Genomic DNA, 20,901 nt, shown 5'->3' with positions numbered 1-20,901 from the left:
CCAGCTTTCCCCGGTTCCCCTCCTTCACTTCCCTGCGAGACAACGAACCAACCCGGCGACTCAAAATTAGCGCCTTGCTCCCAAATCCACCATCGTCCTCACCAGGTGGTCCGGCTCCATGTTATCGATAGAATTAATCACTATCTCCGGCAGGTTAATCGCGATGTCCTTCCTAACTGTCGTTTCCGGCAACTCTATCAGACCGGCTTCTGGTCCTTTAACACCACTAGATGACCCTTGCCTAAGCAAGGTTGGCTTTACGTTTTTTACATCCTTCCCCTTACCAGGCATGGCCGGTAACTCAGCCTTCCTCTTGGTGTTGCCATGAACGTGCAGCTCAACCAACAACTCTTGTAAATTTGGGACCTCAGCATTCCCAGCTGCTTTCGCCTTCACGGTCTTCTCCTTCCTCAGTGCTTGAAAAAGAGTCAAATTCTTCTTTCCAGCTTGAGCCATATGTCCTGCACAAATACACCAAGTTCTGGTTAATTTAACTTAGAAACATCAAGACAATTTAAGTCATAAACAGATACCTTCAATATCAATAATCGAATGAACCAAATTATAAACCTTAACTAAGCCCTTAGTGGGCAGTTTATCAGAAAACTTCATCAGCACCTCCACCACCTCCCTATCCGCCGTCGACAACTCATCGGTACTCATATCCTTATACCGAGAAGGACTACCCGTCTAACTAAAAGGGAATTTTGTACTCCCATCTGCATTAAGAAAATGTGACTTGCCCCCTCCTTCACCACAACTTTGAAATAGCCATCCTTGAAGTGCTTGAATGACTACGAAAATGCGTCCAGTCTGCTAATGCTCGGCCAGCTCACCAAGGACAGCCAGGTAGTCGGGTGTCGGGGTCTCGTATCATAAAAATATAAAAAATGTATAAGGAGAAGGCCGCAGGTACAGTGACTGCCACAGAATACAAAAGGCCTGCAAGTAGGCCCAACTATTCGGATATAGTTGAGTAAGCGCCACGTTTAGCTGACGAAGCACCCCCATGGTAAAGTCATATAGCGGCAACCTTACATGTAACTGAGAAAAATGGCACATATACATGTAAAAGAATTTTTCGGCAGCTTCTTCTTGGCCATGCCAGATGCGCTCAATAGCGCTTACCCGTTCCAATGACACGATACCATGGTCCACACCCTTCGTGATAAAAGGGGTACAGTTCAGCCACGAATTTAACAGGCGAGACCACTGGAACAATGACGACTGGTTACGAACATCAACCATTACCCACTCATAACCGACCTTAGCCGGCCAATTACTCTCTACTATCTCTTCGGGTGGATCTTCCTTCACCTCAGTCACTGTCTCCATCGGGATCCTCCCCACCACAGTTTCAATAAGATTCACCAGGCCCACAATAATCGAACGAAAGGTCTGGGCTAGGGCCTAGGCCCACCTACAACCCAAACAAGGGCGCAGCCCATGACGTGGCCAGACATAATTAATAATCTATAAATATGCATGGACCCCACGAATTAAAGGTACACATTCATTACTTCCCTAATAATCATATTTGACTTTCTGAGAGATTTCGCTGACTTGAGCTTTAGAGTCCCTTCTGTAGGTAACCCCTCCCGGGTCTAAACTGACCAGTCCAAGATACCCATAAGAGATATATATCAACCGGGAAGAAGCCTACTGAGGATATGGCAGACCAGGGTAAGGTAATACTTGTGTCTAACATATTTTGTTTGTTCTCTGTAGGAACAACATGTATTAATTGGTTGGTGGAATATGAATCGTATGTGGTCAGGACATAATTCCATGAGCCTCTAGGTGAGACTTCATGGTGGTACCTCAGTTGGTCAGTATGTAATTCCATGGCCCCTGTTAGTGGGAGTTCATGGTCAGAAGTGGACCTATGAAGGGACAAAGGGGGCCATGCCCCTCCCAAATTTTTATATCTATATAATTTAATTAATATATAATTTTAAATATATATTTACAAATTAATATTTTGAATATATTTAATATTTTAAAATTTTTTATATATCTATATTTAATATATTTCTATTCTTTTTTTTTCTTCACAATTTCAATTTTACCTTTTTAATATTTTTAAAAATAAAACTAATTATTTTATTAACATTATCTTTCAAGTGATCACTTATTTAATTTAATCATTTTTTTATTTGAAACTTAACTATTATAAATGAAAATTAATTATAGTAAAATTATAAAAATTATTTGTATTTATTTTATAATTATAATGATAACAAAAATTATAATTTTATTATTTTTTATTATCTTAAAAAAGTAAATACAATGTTGTTACCAATTTATATAAATATTTTAAAATTAATCTTTTAATTTTTATTTTCGTTCAAAAATGTGAAGTTAGTCCTCTAGTTTTTTTAGTCCTAATTTGATCTCGATTTTTGAAAAAATGATACAATTTGGTCATTTTTTGTTAAATTTTCTGAATTAGATCAAGATTTTTTAATCAAAATTGAAGTTGTGAATAAAGATGATTTGTTTTGTTTGTTTAACTGACCTAATCTTAGAGTCAGTCATGATAAAAAATCATTGCTCCGCTTCAAGAAATTTAACGAAAATAATCAAATTACATCAATTTTTTAAAAAATCGGACCAAATTGACTCAACCAAAATTTTGGCACCCTCAAAATATTGGTCCAAGATCTGCCACTGTTCATGGTGGTGCCCCATCTATATAATTTGGTAAGGATTCAAGGTAAGGTTGCATCCTAACACTCTAAGGAGTCAGTTGGTCTCACACAGAGCGGACTGACTCTTGTGGTGAGAGTAGTAGGAGGCCTGAAATTCATTAAGGGCTAACCTTGTGTGTGGGGGTTTGAGGCATTGTAACAATTAGTTCGGGGGTGAGCAGCTCGATAGAGCAGGGAAATCCATTCACAGTGATAAACATACCAAAACATGCGCCCCTATAACACATCCTAGCGGTGTCACACAACAACAAATATACCAACAACATTCATCACATAAACAACAAAGTAAACAATGTACAAATTAATACAAACTTAGGATCAAAATCAAATAGAAAACATTTAAAACAACAATCCTCAGTTGACTCTTATTCCACATCTTTTGCAGCCACGACATCATCAGGATTCGCATCCGCTTGCTCTGCATCCACCGTCTTCCCGCATCCTCCTCGGGACTAGACTCTGCCTCATCCACGAGCAGCCTGTTCACCACATCCTTGTTGACATCAAATCGGACATCAAACACATCAACATCTTTATAAAAGAAGGTCGCCTGTCATAACCCCGTATGGAATCCATTGATATGCTTATGGATAATACAGCCTTTCAAATCCTCCAGCTCCACCTCCAAATCCTCGTGCTTCTCTTTCAGCTCATCATAATCACTCTCGAGGTCAACAATCTTGGCCTTATACTTTTCCTCAGAATCCAGACACCGCACCTTCCATGTTCCCAATCTTCTCTTTTCTTCTTTCCATTCCTCTCTTTCTTTCTCCCATGCTTCCTTCTCTTCTACATGCTTATCGACTTGACCTTGCAACTCCTCCAGTTTTGCCCGATTCCCCTATTTCAATTCCCTTTGATACAACGACCCCACACGACACCCTAGTATTATCGCCTTACTGTTGAACTCTACCATAACCCTCACCAAAGCATTGGGGTCCATACTGTCAATTGAATTAATCAAGGTATTTGACATGTTAGTCTCAATATCCCGCCGAACAACTGTTTCTGGCAACTCAATTAGATTAGCTTCAGGACCTTTTTCACCAGCAGGTGATCTCGGCCCTAACAAAGTGGCCCTGACCTTCTTCACATCCTTCCCTCTACCGGGCCTGGTCGGTAACTCAAATTTCCTTTTTGTACCCCCATGCACATGTACTTCCACCAAGGACTCCTATAAGTTGGGAACCTTAGTACTCCCAACAGCTATTGTTCTTGCCGCCTTCTCCTTCCTTAGTGTCTGAAAAAATGTCAAGTTCTTTTTCCCAAGTTGTGCCATATGTCTTGCATTGTTCATACCAAATGCCGGTCAGTTAACTTACAACATTATAGCACTTAAAATTACAAAAAGATACCTTCAGTATCAATAATCGGATGAACCGAATTAGAAACCCTAATTAAACCCTAAGTGGGCAGCCTATTAGTAAACTTCATCAACGTCTCTACCACCTCCTTATCCGCCACCGACAACTCCTTCAGCTTCATGCCCTTATACCGCCAAGGGTTATCAGTCCAACTAAAAGGGAATTTAGTATTCCTATCATCATTATAGAAATACGATTTCCCAACCCCTTTCACCAGTACCTAGAAGAATCCATCCTTGAAATGTTTGAACAACTGTGTGAATGCATCCAGTCTGCTTATATTCGGCCTACTCACCAAAGACAACCACGTGGTTAGCTGTCACAGCCTTGTGTCATAAAAATACAAAAATGCCTACGGAGAAGGTTGCATGTATAACGAGCGACAGAGAACATGAAAGGCTTGCAAGTATACCCAACTATTCAGATGTAGTTGGGTAGGAGCAACGTTTAGTAAAAAAAGTACCCTCATTGTAAAGTCATCAAACGGTAGCCTTATGTGCAATTGTGAAAAATGGCACATATACATATAAAAAAACTTATCAGCTGCCTCCTCCTGGCCATGACATGCCCGTTCAACAACACTCACTCGCTCCAAGGACACTATATCACGGCTTACATCACTCCCCACGATAGGAGTACAGTTAAGCCACGAGTTGAGCAACCTTGACCACCTAAATAATGAGGATTGGTTTCGAACGTCGGCAATGACCCACTCATAGCTAACCTTGGTCGGCCAACTACTCTCTGTTATCTCCTCTGGCGGGTCTTCCCTTACCTCGGACACCGTCTCCATCGAGATCCTTCCCACCCCAACCATAAAACTACCACTCTCCTCATCAGACTGTCTACCTATACCTTCCCTAGACCGCCCACTCCCACTACTCGATGTAGTTAACGGCATACTATCACTAGTACTAGACATACCTTTTTTAGAAAGATGCCGACAGGAACACATAACTAATCGGACAACTCTAAGCCACACAAATCACAAATCCCAGATTTCTTACAAATGAGCCAACGTGAGCACGCTTTCAATAGCATCCTCATTTATAAAAATCAATTCGAAATGCTACAACTCCTTCCCGCCAAAAGTTATAAAGCATTTTAGCCTCTGACAACTCTTACCCTTTCACCTACCATCACCTTTTAAACATTTTAGCCTTAACATTGTTCATCACACTTAAAGACTGAGACTAGTGTACTACAACTAGGCAGATCAAGGAAACTACCTGCACATTTCAAAACCTTTGCCGCCATAGACAAAGATTGGGGAACTGGTGTACTACACCTAGGCGAACTAGTAAAACCGCATGGCCAAGTCCGCCTACACAAGACCCAACAGACGTAACTAAGTCAATAAACGAACAACCGAAAGCACATGGCGTCCTAGGCCGCTTACTTCAGAAATTAGGATGACATTTGTTGACCACTCTAGACTTAGGATACCACAGACAAGGCCCTTAGCACCAATAAGCATTAACTAAAGGCCTAGGCTAGGCCTAAACCCACCTAGGGCCCACCTGCGGCCCAAACAAGGGCCCATCCCATGACATGGCCAAACATAATTAATAAACTATAAATATGCATGGATCCCAGTAATTAAAGGTACGCATTCATTAAGCCCTTAATCACGGGATTTGACTTTTTGAGGAATTCCTTGTTGACTTGAGCGTCAGAGTCTTCTCCGCAGGTAACCCTTCTTGGGTCCAGACTGATGCTAACCGAGATGCCAACACATAGCATACATCAACCGACGAGGAGCCTACTGAGGAGATTACGGATTGAGGTAAGGTACCATTTGTGTCTGACATCTCTTATTTGTTCTCCGTAGGAGCAATATTTTTTTTGAAAAAGGAATAAAATGAAATAAAATAAAATGTAAACAAAATATAATTCAAATTCAAATAAAATTTTAAAAAATTTAAAAATAAAATAAAATAAAATAGAAAAGATAAAATAAAATAAACAAGATAAAGAAACCAAGATTAAATAAAATAAAACAAGATAAAATTAAATTAAATTTAAAATGAGATAAAAATAAAAGTAGGAATATATCCATACTCAAATCAATGTTCATTGCTCTTCTGTTTGTTTTATTCCCTCCTCTTCCTAATTATTTTCTGAAAACAAAGTTATTTCTTACCTGGATGAAATTGGGTGTTGACAGTTATCCCTCTTTACTTAGATTTTATTGATAATATGAAAATTGACTTTTCATAGTATCATAGTAAAAGATAAGTGAAGATAAAGACACTAATTTCGTTTGGGTTTTGAACGAGGAAGAAGGTGACTAAAAACTTATTTAAATTGATGCGATGACTGTAACATCCCGACCGGATATTACAAGTTTAAAATATAATATAAAATAAGAAAATAAAATCACATTTATTATAAATCCATTTCCCAAAAATGCGAGAAATTTCAAATAATTTATTTCATAATAAAGATAACTCTAAAATTCAAATCTTCTCAAAATTCAATAAAATACCAAAACAATATCATAATCGATTACATCTTTATTCCAAAACCATAAATGATAAATCTCTATAAAACTGTTCCCATGAGTTTTCCCCGCTCTACTGCTAAGCCTCATTAGATCCACCTACAACATCATTTGCTCCCGTGTACCGCGTACACGATCATCGCCAAACACAAGCAGATAGGGTGAGCTAACAAAATAAACATACATATATATGGCACAAATATACCAATCACACAATCACACTAAAGGAATTCCATAACCATACAAATGCCAAATCAATGTTCAACCATTTAACCAATTCATGTTTCATGATGACTAATATAATTAAATGATTATATCATTTCATAATCATGCTCGACATATATTTAAAAATAAAAACAAATAAATAACACACAATTGGCATACATAGGATTTTAACCCAAGTCCTCTCACATAATAAAGTACTCTCATCCACTTGAGCTAGTACCTTTTCACGCCATAACAATTCGCATTAAATGCCTTAAAGGCTCATACTACCCGCATTTATTAAATAATTATTTAATTAATTATTCAAATTTATCGGGTCTTACAATGACCAATTCTATAAAGAGGGTCAGGATCTTGAAAGTAAAAATGGAATCAACCATTCATAAGAAGAAAGTCTTATCTAGAAGGGAAGAAAGAAATCACTGACCATTCTATTAGAGAGGGTCGTGATGCCAAACAAACTTTGAAATTTTATCTTTTTGTTTTCAATTTTTGAAATTATTTTTTTAGGTTTTATTTTTCAATTTTTGATTTTTTAAAATTTTTTCTTCTTTCTGAGATTTTTTTATGTGCTTTCATGTTTTGATATATATTTTTTGTAAATTTTTATGTGGATTCGATCATTCCCAAGGCAAAGGTCTCTATCCAAAAGGATTTGGTGACTGTTACCAAGTAGAGGATCATGATCCAACAAAAAGACTTGGTCAATCCCAAGGAGAGGGCCTAGATGTAAAGAAAAGGATGACCATTGCCTCGCAAACTAGTCATATTGGGTATGAAAAATGTAATCTAATGTGTTTTTAGCATGTTAATCTTATAAATCCATGCACTGATTTCATTTAAATAAGCTAATGTGTGCATAAAATGTTAATTGTCAGAATTAGTCTGTTGATTTTATAATTCTATGCATTGATTTCACTTAAATAGTTGCTATATGCAGGAAACATAATTGGGCACATCTTTTACTATGTTAATTTTAGAAATTTGTGCGTTGATTTTACTTAAACAACATTTAGACACATGAAGTTCACTATTCCAAATTTTTAGTCTCTTGATTTTACAAATTTATGCATTGATTTTACTTAAATAGTATCTGGATATATAGGAAGTTAAATTTTATGAATTTTAATCTGTTCATTTTTCAAAACTGTGCTGATTTCAGTTAACCAGATTCTGTGCAGAGAATTGATATCTAATGAACATTAAGTTTGTTGATTTTTCAAATTTATGTGTTGGTTTCACTTAAAAGACAAATATTGGAATAAAATATATTCAAAAGTTGACTAGGTCAAAGAAATGGTCATATGGTCAGGTACAACCTCCTCTTAACAGTTATTGCATCATCTATTTGCAACTTTTCTAAATGTGTTGACCATAAAGCATATGCGTTGTAAGATCTGGGAAAAAACATAAAGTATTCGGGTGAAGTAATAAAGTGGTTGAAATTTTATAAAGACTTTTGTTGGTGTATTGGTCACGACGTCCAATATTTTGAGACACAAAATATTTAATTGAGTGGTTTCCGTTGTGGTTTTTTTATTATTTTATTTAATTATGACATGTGGAATACATGTGTTTATAAATTTATAATGAACATTATATCATGAGAAAGCACATGGCTTAATCATTATATCACGAGAAAGCCCATGGCTTAATTGGTATGTTTTGCATGGGGTTGAAAGGATTTGAATCCCCATTAGGCTAAGAAGGCTTATCTTGGGTTTTGTTTACTTTCTATCTCCCCCTTTGTCACTTAGTGTTGTAACCACTAGACACTCTAGGTTTAGGTTTTTTGTACGTGCTCAGGAGGGACGAGAGAAAACATAGAGAGCGGAGAGTGGAAAGCAAAGTTTAAAGTAAAGCCTCATGTTGTTTTGTTTCTGATTCACGTTATCAGCATTGACGCTTGCCTGCCATGTGTTTGCTTACTCTAAAGTGATGTTGTTGAAAGGTTCTTTATGCTGATATTGTTCTAGAAATTCACAATTTTCTTAGGTAATGGTTGAATGTTGTGAAAGCTTGCGTTTGGTTGTTTTTTCTAAAGAAAAAGCATTGCCCACGCATTGCCGTAGTGTTGGGTCTCATTCGTGCGAAGCATTTTCAGTATTCTGTAATCTTTGTGAGTGGGGAAGGAACTGCCCCCATAGGGTAGGAGTTCAGGTTTTTTTTTTCCTTTGCATATTAGTGCAATGAGTGCTACTAAGGGCTTCCTCGGGTCCGTGTTAGGTTTTTACACTGAAGGAGTTACCAAATACTTGTTTTGGTTGGGTGCGGCTAGGGGTTTCTTTAATAGACCCTCCCACGTGTTTAGGATACCTTGGAGCGAACTGTGGTTGCGTAGCCTTTGGGTTCATAAGGGGTACGATGCAATAATGTTTTTTTTGTTATAAACTTTCATCTTTTTAATTGTTGGCACTTGTACCTCTTTGATGGGAAAACCATACCTTAGCACTTGTTTGGGGTCAACTTTATGCAAAGAAAGGTCTTGCAAACCTAAACCTTTCAGCTGTAGTGGTGTGCCCAGGACTCTACACTTTACAACCTTTTCTTTTTTTTCTTTTGCTAATGCTAAGTTTCTTTCTTTTGAGGTATGGTGTTGCGTGATAACCGGGTAAGGCTGGTAGTCTTGAACCCATGGAGAACAAGCTGTGAAGGTGAGGAGCGTTGTTTTGGTTTGAGTGTGGGGCGTTACTATTAGTGCAGTGTTTTTCATGTTGATCGAGTTAATAAGAAAAATTAGGCGAAACATGGTTGTCATGTTTCCGTATGGCTGGTGGAATGTCGTCGGTTCCATTAAAACGAAATACCACACATGCATTTCGGTTTTGGATGCAATTCTGGTCTGCATGGTTTTTTTCTCTCTCTCGGGATCCGCGATGCAGCCACGAGAATTGGGTAATATCTCATCTTACAATGGTTTTGGTGCAACGGCTTGGTGGAAGGAATGGTCACCTATAGCAATGTTGGTGCATGACTTTCGGGTGCTTTATCACCGTAGGGCTGACACGAAGGGTCTAGGGGCTTGGCCATAGCCTTGATTGTCGTGTTTGGCTCCCATGCGTTTCGTGTAGGGGTTGTTTCCTTTTGCTTGATAAAGAACACGTGGGTTCTTTTATTTGATGGTGTGTTGTTTATTGCTTGAACTTCTCTGAATGTAAAGAAAACCTAGCGAGTTCGGACTTAGAGCAATTATATTGGTTTTTCCACTTGACCTTAAATGTGGTATGGATTTTTGGTTTCTGCATGTCAGAAGGATCTTGAAAAGTAATGTACTACACCTAGGCGGCTTAGTCCGACTATAGCCATAAGACCCGTCCACATAGTTGTCAAGGACGCAAATAATCACCATACATATGTCAAGCAAATGAAAGTAACGAACCTAAACCGCTATAAGAGTAATCGGTCTAGGCCACTAAAGAAGTAGCCGGCCTAAGTGATAGAGGCCGTACCCCACCAAATTAAAACATATTAAATGCAGTACATGAAAGTGAACCAAGTCGTCTCCCAACGACCAATATTTTCATTCAAAGCGAATTTTCCAGATGAACACAACAATAAAACACAAGGGGGGGTTGGTAGACAGATTCGGAATGCTAATCAATAGATTAATTTAAATGCTATAGTGACTAAAACCGTATTGACATCCCTGATTCAAACGCAATTTCACTTATCATAGGCCACCAAATTAACACCAACCCTGCCTTGTCTCAATCCACTAGATAATAATTCACTAAGCGAAAATTACAATCTAGCTTCATTATGCAATTAAGCAATGCACACATCCTTAAATTCGTGACAGCCAAGCTACATACATTAAGCATGAACGTATCTTAAACAAAACACATGCAATTACTCTGTAAATTAAGCATTGACAGATTCACCACATGCATTCCACGAATTCAGAACAAAAACATGGCAGATTTCACAAAACAAGCACAACCTCAAAGCTTCATTGCATTTTTCATCAAGGAGTCAATATACGAATTTAGCTAGACATGGAAATGAGTAATTAAACACTTCAAAACTGAAATCACAAAAATCAGAACCAAGAACCCTAACTTATCAAATCTGAAAACGCAATTTAAGAGCAAAAATTGAGATTTCAAAGCTTAAATGGAATGCAAAACGGTGTTATCATATATAAATGCGAAAACCCCATGAATGGGTATTGTTCCAAGTCAATAAAACCCACAAAACGAACTGCCCAAGCAAGAAAACGAATTCAAAATGTAAAACCCTCAATGGGTGCTGTCAAAGATGCATAAAAACGGTAAAAATGAGCCAAAAACGTGAAAAACCGCAAGGGGGACGTCCATGGGAGCTTGGAGAACGAAAAATGGAGGTTTTGAAGAGAGGTTGAAGATGATGGAGCGGCTGCCTCCCCCTCATGCAGACCTAATTCGTGGTCATATCACCCATGCCACTCAGAATTACAAAACTGCCATTATGAGCCGCAGAATTACAAAAATGCCACTCTGGGCCTCAAATGTTGACCCATTGACTTTGCTGACGTGGAAATGACATGGAAATGATGTGGCAATGAGGTGGAAAGTTTCTTCAACTAAATATTAATGTCCAAGCTCCAAAATTGCTTCACCCAAATACCTAAAAAATAATTAAAAACAAAAATTAGGCCAAATAATGTGAAATTAGTCCAAATTCGGAACAGTGACCCAATAAAGCCCAACAGATGAAAAACACTCTAATGATGAACAATTAAGCACTAATCAACTGTCTAATGGGTGCACAAAGGCTAGTGGAATAGAAGAAAATAATGACTCATCACTAAGCCAGTATATTAAAGAAACTAAACGAGAACTTAGCATAGCGTTACAAGCAAAACCCCTAAGGCCCGCGATAGTCGTGATAAGTGGCCTGGACTAAGGCCCAGGCCCACCTAAGGCCCAAACAAAGGCCTGGCCCATGACGTGGCCAGACATAATTAATAATCTATAAATATGCATGGACCCCAGAAATTAAAGGTACGCATTCATTACTCCCTTAATTACGAGATTTGACTTTCTAAGAGTTTTTTGGCTGACTTGAGCATCAGAGTCTCTTCCACAGGTAACCCCTATCAAGTCCAAACCGATCCAAACCGAGATACCCACAGATGGCATATGGCAACCGGGAGGAAGCCTAGTGAGGAGATTGCGGATTGAGGTAAGGTAACGCTTGTGTCTAACATATCTTATTTGTTCTCCGCCTAGATGAGAAAATACTTTACGGACCAACCCGCATTCTCTCGAAGATGGTTTCTACCCGCAGCAGAGTAGGAGTTAACAAGCAAGCTGAAGCAGGTCCTGCAGCACCTGCTACTACCACCCTAAACTTGGCTGCTATCCTAGACGGTCAAGCCAAGATGCAACAAGAACTGGCTGATATGAAGAAACGTAGTGCTGAAGAGATAGAGGCACTACGATAAGAAAACTCACGGCTAAGGCGAAAGATCGAAGCCGGTCCCACTCAAAAGGGAAAGGCTAAGGAAACATCTGATGCCGGAAGGTCCCCAACTTTCCAGCCTACCGAAGAGGAAAGAGAGTACAATCCTACCTCGCACACCTTCACCACCACTCAACAAACTCCCATCCTCTCAACCCATCATACCCACTTCCATCCCACCCTCCCAAGGAACACTACGGCTCCTACCCCGCCGCCACCCTCCCCACCTTACAACATCCCCTCCACCCTACCCACCACCCACATCCCACCCTACAACATACCTCCCACCCTCCCTACCACCTATATCCCCCCTCACAACTTTACATCAACTTTTCCCACCCTCACTCGCCATCCCATCCCCCCTTACCCGCTCCCATCCACACATTCAAGACGTTGTCATCCTTTTACTAATTATATCGCCAACACCCCCCTCCCTTCAAAGTGGGAACCTTTCACACTGGAACGCTATACAGGTGAGACCGATCAAGATGAACACCTCAAGGTCTATATCACCCATGTCGCCCTCTACACTTCTCACGATGCCGTTTTCTGCAAGGCCTTCCCTACCACCCTTAAAGTCCCCACCCTCTAATGGTTTACCACCCTTCTGCTATATGCCATCGACTGCTTTGACACCCTCTCCCACATGTTCACCACTCACTTTGTTAGCAGCTGCCCACATCAAACTACAACCATCTCCCTTCTTGGCATCAGATAAGTACAAGACGAGGCACTCCGGGCTTTCATCGAGGCTGCCCTTCACACACCACACCTTAATCAGGAAATGATACTTCAGTGCATGGCACTCACTCTCAAACCCGAACCCTTCGCCAACAACGTCTATCTTCACCCACCTGCCTCCATGCAAGAATTGAAGCTCTACGCCGCGGACTATATCTGCATGGAAGAGATGCAAACTCTCCATTCCAAATTTTGCAACAACTATACACCCTCTACCGTAACACCCCCTACACATCTTTCCCAGCCTGACCCTAGACCTAGAGAACTCTGACAACCCCGTTTCACTAGATACGCACCCCTAAATGTCCCTCGATCCCGTCTCCTTGACGAAGCCCTGCAGGCCGACCTCATACCACCACAACGCAAGACGACCACTCCCCCAAGTCGAAACAACGACCACACCACAGAGGAATGCAAAGCACTCCAAGGCTAGATTGAAGAATTGGTTCGTGCTCGCCACTTTCGCCGCTTCATCCGTAGAGACGACCACCCTCCATGATCAGATCACCTTCCACGTTTTGACCACCGACAACCTCCCCGCGATTCTCGCCACGACAAACGTCCTAGCCAACCTACCAACCACGACCCCCAACCTGCTCGCATTGATATCGCCTCGACCGACCCCCCACTACGTGACACCATTAACACCATCTTTAGTGGCTTCGCTAGTGGGGGATCCACCTCATCAGCCTGAAAGAGACATCTCTGCCATCTACAATCCATCAACCACAACACCCATTCCCACCACAGACGCCGCATGCCCCCCACAACCTTCATAGACGAAGATTTCCATGGCCTTGATCACCAACAGGATGACCTCATGGTTATCACGGTGCAGTTAGAAAATTATGTCGTCAAGAAGGTCCTTATTGATCAAGGTAGCTTAGTTGACATCCTATATCGGGCAACATACGAAAAACTACAACTTCCCACTACCGCTATGGTTCCATATGATGAACCCATATATGGTTTCTCAGGGGAAAAAGTCTCCACCCACGGCTACATCTACCTCCACACCGTCTTTCGTGACGACGCTCAAACCAAGACCATCCCCATCCGCTTCTTTGTTGTCGACGCGCCTACATCTTACAATGTCCTTCTCGGCTGGCCATCCCTCAACACTCTCGGCGCAGTGGTATTCACACCTCATCTGGCCATGAAATTTCCATCCCCATCCGACGATATCGTCACCATCCACAACGACCAACGGCTTGCGCGTGAATGGGACATGGTCAGCTTACGGCCACAACTTCCCATTCTCAATCATATTGAGTGTCCACCCGGCTCTGACATAGACTTATTTGGAGATGATTTGGACCCCAAAGTAGGCCGGGATGCCCGCCTGGAGCCGGTCGATGAAACTACACCATTGGAACTCCCCAATGCACGCACCATCAAACTGGGCACTGGCTTACAACCCGAGCAACGCGAAATCCTTACGCCTACCCTCATCAGCAACACTGACCTCTTTGCTTGGTCCACCGCTACCTTGCCCATCGTTGACCCTGAAGTCGCATCCCATAAACTCTCCATTTACAAGGATGCTAGGTATGTCTCTTAGAAGAAACACAAGCTCGGTGATGAACGCCGACTAGTAGCCAAGATTGAAGCCGACAAGTTGCTCAACGCAGGGTTTATCGAAGAAGCCCATTACACCACCTGGCTCTCCAATGTAGTATTGGTCAAGAAAGCTAACGACAAATTGAGAATGTGAGTCGATTACATGGATCTCAATAAGGCCTGTCCTAGGGACACCTAGCCCTTACCCAACATCGACCAGTTAGTTGACGGTGCAGCCGATAACAATGTTCTCAGTTTTTTGGATGCATACTCTAGTTACAACCAGATTCCAATGGCCGCATCTGACATGACCAAAACAACATTTATTACAGACGACGCCAACTACTGTGTAAAGTTATGCCATTCGGTCTCAAAAACGCAAGAGCAACGTACTAGCAATTAATGGATAAGGTCTTCAGCCACAGAATGGGCAAATGTGTCGAGGTATACATTGACGATATGGTCGTCAAATCCCCAAGTCATCACTAGCACGCTCAAGACTTGTCCACCGTCTTCTCCGCATTACAAAAATACAACCTCTGCCTTAACACCGAAAAGTGCATCTTCGACGTTGACCGTGGTAAATTCCTCGGTTTCATGTTAATACAACGCGGCATCAAAGCTAATCCCGAGAAATGCAATACAATCATTGAGATGCAAAGCCCCAACAATGTCAAAGAAGTGCAACGCCTCATTGGCCGACTAACCGCTATCTCCCGTTTCCTCCCCAAATTGGCCGAACAAACCCAACCCATTATTCAACTACTCAATAAATCAGCAAAGTTCTCATGGAACGACGAATGTGAACACGTTTTCCAAAAACTCAAAAACACCCTAACCTCACTGCCCATCCTCCATAAGCTGGACACTCATCAACCCTTACTCATTTACATCACCACCATAGATTACACTGTAAGCACCGCGCTAGTCCAAGAGGTCGATGGCACTCAACACCCTGTGTACTTCGTCAGCCGAACCTTGCAAGATCCTGAAACCAGATACCAAATGGTGGAGAAATTAGCCTTGTCCCTAGTACATGCAGCGCAACGCCTATGTCCCTATTTTCAAAACCACAACATAATCATCAAAATCGAATACCCCATCCAGAAGATACTTCAAAAGCCAGACCTTGTCGGCCCCATGTCGTCATGGGCCGTAGAGTTATCCGAGTTTAACATTCGTTACGAACCCCCGACCCTATCAAAGCTTAATGTCTCCTAGACTTCGTCAACGATCTGCAACAAACCCTTAAAGAGGACGAATGGACACTGTACGTTGATGATTCTTCAAACCCGAAAGGAGCAGGTGACAGTATCGTAACCCAAAGTCGTCTCCCAACGAACGCAAAATTGATTTTTAACATGTTAGTTCTTATAAAATCTATACAAAATGGTTAGTCAAATAAAATAGTATTTGAAAGAATGAAATAAAAATGGATAAAGATAAAATAATATAAAAAATAATAATAAAGAAAAATAGGTCGATTCCACTAGTTTTCCAAAATAGGATTCATCATTGGTTTCCTAAAGATTATTGTTATTGATTTCTTGTTTAAGACTTCAAATTAATCAATGTAACTTCTCAATTAATTTCTTGGCGTCCTTACTTTCAACCAAAGTAACTTCTCAATCAAATGCAAGAACTTTGTAGATTAATCTTAGTAAATTTAACCAAAGTAACTTCTTAACTAAATATTAATAATTCTAATCATGTCCATTCTTTTACCTCTTATATCTAGTAAAAGGCTAATTAACCAAAGTAACTTCTTGATTAATTCTAATATAAGTTTTCACCTTTAATCAAAGTAACTTCTCAATTATTAGCAAAAACTCATGCAGTCATATGAAAGTTTCTAAAAATAATCAAAGTAACTTCTCAATTAAAATTTAAAAACCCTTTGATTCATATGATCGTTATGTTATGTAGATTTCACACCGTGCTAACTTGAAACAATGTAAAATTCATTAATTTTACTAAATTAAGAACCAAAAGACATAGATGAAAATAAATCACAACAAGATTCAAAAGAACAAACAAATTTATTCAAACCTCAAAATCCAATTAAGAAATTACAGTGGAACTAACCCTTGAAGCTTAGCCTTCCATGGAATGGAAAATAAAATAAAATAATAGAAGAATGGAGAGAGAGAGAGAGAGAGAGAGAAAGGAAACGAAATTAGGCCCCCCTAAGGGTTCCTAAACTTCGAAGTCCCGAGCTTGTCCTTTCTGCTTTTCCCTTGGTCTCTTTATATAGGAATTGGACTGGGCTTTTCTGTTGCTAAAATCTCTCAAATATATTTTAAAATAAACATAAAGATAAATATTTAAAAATATTTGGAGAGATATAAACTATTTGACAAATATAATTGGCTGATAATATCAATATCCAATATAATTAAATTAATTAATTAATTAAATATATATCATAAAATATCACCAATTTGTATTTGTATTAATTTTCCAAATCAACCCTTTGCAATCTCCTTAAATTATCTTCTAAATAATCCAATATCTTCAAGATATATTTATTTGTTGTGGAACTAAAAAGATTCAAGAAGATCTTGTCATATTTAGAAAGATTTGGTAGTTATTATCTTTTAATATTTTATGATATAATTAAATAAGATAATTATTTAAAAATATCAAATAACATATCTAAAGATATATTTTCCTCAAATTATCTTCTATCATAAAGATAAAGAAAACCGCAAGGTCCAATTTTTTTGTTCTTCTCTTCTTGGTTTAGCAAAACTTCTTTACTTTTTCAAGTTTTTCTTGTCGTCTTCATACAATGCTTGGCTTGAATTTTTGTGCTTTTGATAATTTCTTATTCTTGGATTTATCTTTTAGGTGTCATGAAACTTTAATCAATTTATTTCCACACCTCCATGAGCTCAACTTAGCTGCAACTACACTAACACACCTCAAAATATCCAAAGAACACTTATGGAACTAAAAATCTACTTTTAACATGTTTTTGTATCTCATGCTCAATAAACCCAATTATAGGAAATCCCAATTAAATCAATCTTTACGCACACAAATTCAATTAAATACCCAGAATTAAACATTAAATGAGGGCAAAAATACGCACTCATCACTTGGGCTGTAGAATTATCCGAGTTTAACATCCGTTATGAACCCCACGGCCCCATCAAAGCTCAATGTCTCCTAGACTTCGTCAACGATCTACAACAAACCACTGAAGAGGACCAATGGACATTGTACGTCGATGGTTCTTCAAACCCAAAAGGAGCAGGTGTCGGTATCGTCTTGGAAAGCCCCAACGACATCCTCATCGAAAAATACCTTCACTTCACCTTCAAATCATCCAACAACCAAGTCGAGTACGAAGCCATCCTCGCCGACCTATCCCTCGTCCGCGAAGTCGGCTTCAAAACGTTCACGTGCAAAACCGATTCTAAACTCACAGTGGGACATTTAAATGACGAATTCTAGATCAAAGACCCCACCCTCCTACAATACTATCACGTGGGCTGAAATGTTATACAGTCTGCTTTTGAATGAGTCTCCATACAACACATCCCCTGTCCCGAAAAGGTCAAAACCAACATATTATCCAAACTGGCTAGCACCAAGCTAAAAAGCCGACACCAATCCCTCTTATAGCAAACACTATCCGCCCCTTCGACAACAAACACTTGTCATACCCTAACCCAACACCAAGCCAACAACTGGACAACTCCCTTACATCCAGTACCTCCGAACTAGTAAACCCCCGCCGCCAGGTACACAATCATAGGCGATGACTTATACAAGAGAGGATATTACCAACCGCTTCTCAAATGTGTCACGGTCAAACAAGCCCATCACATCATTAAAGAGTTACACGAAGGCATATGCAGCTATCACTCCGATGCACGCACCATGACTACCAGAATCCTCCGTGCCGGCTACATCTGGCCGACCATGGAGGTCGATTGCCACACTTTTCTCAAAAAATGTATACCCTGCCAGAAACATGGTAACCTCATCCATCCAAAACAAGAACAACTTCATTCTATACTATCTCCGTGGCCCTTCGCAAAGTGGGGAATGGATATTCTCGACCCTTTTTCCCAAGGAAAGGCCAAGTAAAATTCCTTATAGTAGCCATCGACTACTTCACCAAGTGGATAAAGGCCAAACCATTAGCCACCATTATAGCCCAACAGGTGCAACAATTCATCTAGAAAGATATTATATGTCGATATGGCGTCCCACATACGATCAACACCGACAATGGCCGATAATTCATAGACAAAGACCTCGCTAAATTCTATACTGGCCTAGGCATCAAACATGTAACCAGCTTTGTTGAACACCCACAGACCAATGGACAGGCAGGGGTAGCAAACAAAGTCATACTAGTAGAACTATGCAAACGGTTGGACAACGCCAAGGGCCGATTGCCAGAAGAATTAGTGGAAGTGTTGTAGGCCTACAAATATCACATGGCCCAAGAATTGTACCTCGTCCATCCAGAATTCGCACTTAGACAATTTGGCATATAGCTATTTCTCCCTAAGCACCCTAAGCACTAGTCTCAGGTGCTCGGTATGCTCCTGCTGAGTTTTGGAATAGATGAGAATGTTGTCTATGAAGACCACGACAAACTTATCCAAGAAGGGCCTGAAAATTCTGTTCATGTAGTCCATGAACACCGTCGGAGCATTGGTCACACCAAATAGCATAACTACATAGTCGTAGTGTCCATACTGGGACTTGAAGGTCGTCTTCTACACATCATCACCCTTCACCAATATCTGATGATATCCCGACCGCAAGTTAATCTTCGAAAATACTGAGGATACATGTAACTGATCCATTAAGTCATCTATTCTCGGAAGAGGATACTTATTCTTGATGGTCATCTTGTTCAGCTGCTGGTAGTCAACATATAGACGTGAACTCCTATCTTTCTTCTTCACCAACAGTACTGGTGCTCCCCAAGGCAAAGTGCTGGGTCGTATGAACTACTTTCCCAACAACTCCTCTATCTGCTTCTTGAGCTCTACCAACTCTGCTGGAGCCATACGGTACGGAGCCATGACACTGGCCCGGTTCCAGGTACCAAGTCAATCGAGAACTCCACTTCTCTACTAGGAGGTAACCCCGGTACTTCATCTGGGAACACATCCTCAAATTCTTGTACCACTGATATAACAGACTTCATCTCCTCTGCCTTCACCTCTAGGTATGTGAAGATCATGAAACACTGAGCACCGCCCTGTAGCTCCTTCATAACCCTGTGAGATGATAACAACTCAGGTTCCCCTAAGTTGGGAAATAACAACTTCTTCTCTTGGCAGTCTATAAGGATGTGATTGGCAGAGAGCCAATCCATTCCTAGGATCACTTCCAACTGCTGTAGAGGTAGGTAGATCAAATTCACTTTGTACCTGTATCCTTCTACCTCCACTAGACACCTAGTACACAAGGACGATGTCCTGACCAAACCCGATGCCGGAGTAGATACCACAAGGTCACATTGCAGTTCACAAACCGGCAGACCTAACCTTTGCACACAAGTTTCAGACACAAATGTGTGTGTCGCTCCAGAGTCATACAATACACATGCAGATTTACCAGCAATCACACAATGACCCATGACCAGCTTACCTGAGCATGCTACCTCCGCTCTAGTCATGGCGTACACTCTGCCCGATGCTTGAGGCCTGTTGCCCCCCCTCCTCTGCTGGTTCTGGGCTGGGGCTGAAACTAGGGTACGCGTCGCTGTCCTCGTGAGGGTAGGGAAATCCCTGCCGAAGTGGCCTTCCTTGCCACATTTGTTGCACTTCTTGAAGCCTGCAAGCTGGGGAAAACATTCCTCTTGTACGGTCCCCCACACCAGTAGCACTGAATCCTGCCCTGTTGGGAAGAAAACTCCCTAGACCCCTAAGACTGAGAATGGGGCCTAGTATAGGGTTTTTTCCTCTTCTCATGCTTATGCCTGGACCTAGATGGTCCTCCCATTCTCTGTTGGTGTGGGTGCTGAGTTTCCACCTTCACTTTCATCTTCTCCACCAAGGCTGCAAAGTCCTTGTTGGATAGTGGGGCCACCATCAGCCAAAGATCTCCATGGAGGCCGTTCTCGAATTTCCTGAATTGCCATTCTTCATCCAGTGGCTTGGTGTAGAAACGCCTAAGATGCTTGAATTTTTCCGCATACTCAGCCACAAATTTGCTTCCTTGAGTCAACTGTAAGAACTCCACCTCTTGAGCATATTTGACGTTGTCGGGGAAGTACTCGGAGAGAACTTTCTGCTAAAGACCTCCCAAGTAACTAGTTCCTTCCTCTCCTCCATGATGGACTTCATACTGATCCACCAGTGCTCAGCCTCACCCGTGAGCA

The 20,901-nt window shown here is 40.7% G+C and overlaps 1 protein-coding gene across 1 annotated transcript; it reads right to left on the bottom strand.

Moving 5' to 3' along the window:
* Positions 1–18,392: 18,392 nt before the first annotated feature.
* LOC146882187 (uncharacterized) lies at positions 18,393–20,157 on the bottom strand. Its single transcript, XM_085667313.1, has 2 exons — positions 19,569–20,157; positions 18,393–18,517 (listed from the first exon to the last, which is right to left on the bottom strand). The coding sequence occupies exons 1-2, from the start codon at positions 20,155–20,157 to the stop codon at positions 18,393–18,395; spliced, it is 714 nt and encodes a 237-aa protein (XP_085523439.1).
* Positions 20,158–20,901: the final 744 nt, after the last annotated feature.

The sequence above is a fragment of the Vigna unguiculata genome, chromosome 10 (genome assembly GCF_037176805.1).
Source record: "Vigna unguiculata cultivar grain cowpea cultivar isolate G323 ecotype 2 chromosome 10, ASM3717680v1, whole genome shotgun sequence".
NCBI lineage: Eukaryota > Viridiplantae > Streptophyta > Magnoliopsida > Fabales > Fabaceae > Vigna > Vigna unguiculata.
Note: the sequence above shows the minus strand (reverse complement) of the source record. Positions and strands in the feature narration are given on the sequence as shown.

Excerpts from the sequence above, each read along its gene's own strand:
- LOC146882187 (XM_085667313.1), bottom strand. The coding sequence starts at position 20,157 with ATGGGTCATTGTGTGATTGCTGGTAAATCTGCATGTGTATTGTATGAC. Across the intron at positions 18,518-19,568 it reads TACCGTATGGCTCCAGCAGA|GGTATACATTTTTTGAGAAA; the intron begins GTTGGTAGAGCT and ends TGTTTCTGGCAG.